Source organism: Lampris incognitus, chromosome 7 (genome assembly GCF_029633865.1).
Source record: "Lampris incognitus isolate fLamInc1 chromosome 7, fLamInc1.hap2, whole genome shotgun sequence".
Lineage (NCBI taxonomy): Eukaryota > Metazoa > Chordata > Actinopteri > Lampriformes > Lampridae > Lampris > Lampris incognitus.
In genome coordinates, this window is record NC_079217.1 from 14,615,329 (window position 1) to 14,619,086 (window position 3,758).

Sequence of the window (3,758 nt, forward strand, 5' to 3'; positions counted from 1 at the left end):
TGTTTTTTTTATTGTTAATTCCTGTGAAAAAAAGCAAGTAAAAACCCATTACTGATGTTTAATACTTGGTGTGTTGTTCTTGCCTTAGTAAAAACAACCAACTGAGCTGTAGAGAAAACAGCACTGTGTGGATCTGACATTTAAAGACAAATTCATTCATTGTTTTAAAAAATCCAAAATAACAATCATTTTTTTACCAGGATTACCAGACATAAGGACAAAGTCGCAACAACGTTGCATAATCCTTAATGAAACAAACTAAAGACAAAGGGTGGATAAAAAGAGAAATGCTACTATACAGTAAAAAAATAAAATAAAAATGTATTGGAAAAATTAATATCCTGAAAAAACACTAGGCTGGAAAGATTTTTCGGCTGAAAAAGTAAGCTATTTTTTCACGAATTTCTTTTGTTTTCAGTCCATAAATGATAGGATTCAAAGTTGGCGGGAAAATTAACGTTGAAACGCCACTGAGTCTCCTTAAGTACGGTGAGAGATTCTTCAACCTGTATGATATGATTGTGAAAAGGCCAAGACATTCTAGCAGAAGAAAAACCATCAGATGTGTCGCACATGTCTGCAGCGCTTTCGTTTTGGTGTCTGACCTCTTACTTCTGAAGCATGTGACGAGTATCTGAAGATAGGTATACAGTATTGTTACATTGGCAATCACCTGTGTGGCAGCGACTATGACAAGGCCATAAATGTTATTGATGGTTGTGTTTGCACAGACCAGAGTTAGAAGGGAAGGGTTATCGCAGTACGAATGTGCCATAAGGGATCTACAACGTGGTAAACGCAACAGCAGGAAAAACAGCAACCCTATCAAAACCAAATTCAACATCCATGTTGCCGTAATTATTTTCATAATGTGGGAATTCGTCATAATGGTTTTGTATTTCAATGGCAAACATATTGCAATATACCTATCATAGGCCATGACAGTCAGTGTTAACACAGCACCCAGCCCATAGACATGAATAAAAAAAGCTTGGGTAACACAGGCTGTGTAATGGATGGTCCTGGTGTCAAACAGTATTTCTTTGATGACCTGTGGAAAGAGTGCGGTTGAGCCCATCAAGTCATTGATGGGTAGGTTGAGCAGAAGAAGATACATAGGCTGGTGCAGACTCTTGTTAAGAACAATGGTGAGGATCAGAGCAAGATTACAGAAGAGGATGATCATGTAGTTAAGAGATGCAAACAGGAATGCAGGGAAGACAGATTCAGATGGGATATTGAAGCCTTGCAGTCTCAGAATGGATGTCGTGTTGTAGAATTTGCCCATTTTGGTTCCTTATAGCCTAAAACCTAAAAAGAAAACAAACAAAAAAACAACATTCAGCATTATACATCTAGCAATACTTGCATATCATACTACATTAAACTCAGTAGCCTGACTGTAGCTATCATGATTATACTTTAAGAATTACGTATGGAGTGATGCAAGAAGAACCATGAAGAATAAAAGTTCTAGACTCAAATCTCAATACAGCACAGATTAGGATTAGTAATGCGATAGCCCATAGGAATATATTTTGGCAACACAGATGGAAATTCTCACCCAATAAATGCAAGTTTAAATCTGTAGAATTTACCTTTATATGCACCTAACTTAACAATGAAAATTTATGTCTAAATGATGAATTCTGGTATATTCGGATTAGCTTTTTGTTCCAAAACTCCGGAAAAAGGCACACAAGGTTTATATGAAATAGTTATCCAATTTGAATCAAATGATACCGAGGACCGTCTCTGTATCAACACTAAACAATACTGACATCAGCTAACCTACCATGAAGGACCTGTGGCTTTATAAAAGTAATCACGGGATTGTGAGACTTATTCTCCTGAGTCTACAATGTATCATCCAGCTGATCTTTATTAATGCAAAAGGGACCATGCCTTTTGGGATTATTGACACTCTTTATGAAGCTAATAAGAAGCAAAATCAAGATATCTTCATGCATAATTAAGAAAATAGAGGACAATGACATCATCTGGAGAACATTGATATTATTTCCACTGTTCTTTGAAAAAGTTGTTTTAAAGGAAATATGGATAATTTTGTATGTGAATGATGATCTAAAGGAGATGTTTTCCCCAAAGCTTCTCTTTGAGCATCAAGTGTCAAATATTAAAAGTGTGATCTAATGGATGGCTTGTTGAAAAATAAATAAATAAACAAATAAAACTGACTTGGGAGGACACACTTGAAAGGTGAGGCCCATTTGTTATTTGCCTTGTAAAAATGGAGACTTGCCCTTCCCTGCTCTTCTTCAGTCTCTGTCATATCCGAGTGGACCACAAGTGGCTTTCCCATGCCACATCATTCTTTGCAACCCACCCTAAAGACTGCACAGTATGGCATTGGTAAAATAAAATTTATTCAAAAATAACATCATGAATAAATCATTTTATGTTTACTGGCCTTTCATTCACATGGCTATGGTGTTCTCATACTAAAACAGTGGCCTAAAAAGAATAAACGTTCTGCATGAGATTTGTCCTATTTTCTCTTTAACCTGTGCACAAACCATGGAACACTTCTGGGTCATCATCTATTAAAACAGCAGCAACAGCAGTTTCACTTGACTCTCTTATTTGATCCTGTTGTTAGACCTTCACTTCCAGAGGTTGAGGTTTCACCTATCCATTCAATATCCACAGATGGCCTTTTGACAAAAAAAAAGCAACATTCAAGGGTAAAGAAGCCAGAATCAAGTTATACATGGGGAATATTACCTTAGCTTTAAATAACTACAGATTTTATCCACAATAGTGTGAGAATGAAAAGGAATCTAACAATGCATTTATGAGGGTAGATATTAAGACATTTGTAAACTTGGGATCCCTGCAAAATAGTGATCTTAAATCTAAATTCTATGGGCAATGCCAGTGCGGGACTGGATCGTTAAATCCAAAAGATTTTTTTTTCTACACAGTACCCTTCACAAGTTTCCACACAAGCTTTCATCTGCGAAAAATTGAACTTTTGCTCACAAGTCAAACACTTTTTTGGTGGTCCACCAATGTCTCGGTCTATTAGTCCATGGTCCTGCAAAAGACACATTGAGAGGCCCTAAAACATGATACTGTGTTGTAAACTTGTCATTCTTTACTTGAACTGACCAAAGTATATGTGCATGCAAAGTAAGACACTGTTAAAGGTAGAACGCGTAGGACTTGTCAGTTGCAGTTTGTAAACACAACGTACAAAGTTGTCCCCCCCTCGTTCAACGTCACCAGAAGGACACGCCCCCTGACAATAGTAGCCAGAACACATCCCAGTGTACAGGCCAACTCTGCGTCGCTCTTCATTTCCATCCTGTCCTTCAGTGCTTGCCAGCAGGTGAAAACCAACCCCAGATTCACTCTCGTTTTGGGACAAGCTTCGTCCACTTGGCGTTTTGCTTCGGTCCAAGATAGCATCCAGATGTGGGCCAGTTCAGGCAATGATGCGGCACTGATGGCCTTCTTCTGGCCCTGACAAAATGGATGTGAGCCTCAAGTGGCCCACAGGTATAATGGCAGATATGGCCCAAATATGCCAAAATCAAATATGAGGCTCTTTTGGCAAAGATGCAGTGCTCTCGGCAACATGTAATCTGGATGTGACCTGTGTGGTAAATGGTGAATATGGCCCAAATATCACAAAACAAACATGGGCCACCTTTGGCGAATATGTGGCACATGCAGCATTGCCATGGCTTGGTTGTTGCCCAGATCTGGCAAACAGGAGCAGACCATCCAAGTGC

General features: G+C 38.5%; 1 protein-coding gene across 1 annotated transcript; it reads right to left on the reverse strand.

Annotated features, from left to right (window-relative positions):
• Positions 1-352: 352 nt before the first annotated feature.
• On the reverse strand, positions 353-1,288 carry LOC130115634 (olfactory receptor 52E4-like). Its single transcript, XM_056283374.1, has one exon. It carries the CDS (start codon positions 1,286-1,288, stop codon positions 353-355), a length of 936 nt encoding a protein of 311 aa, XP_056139349.1.
• Between the last annotated feature and the right edge of the window lie 2,470 nt (positions 1,289-3,758).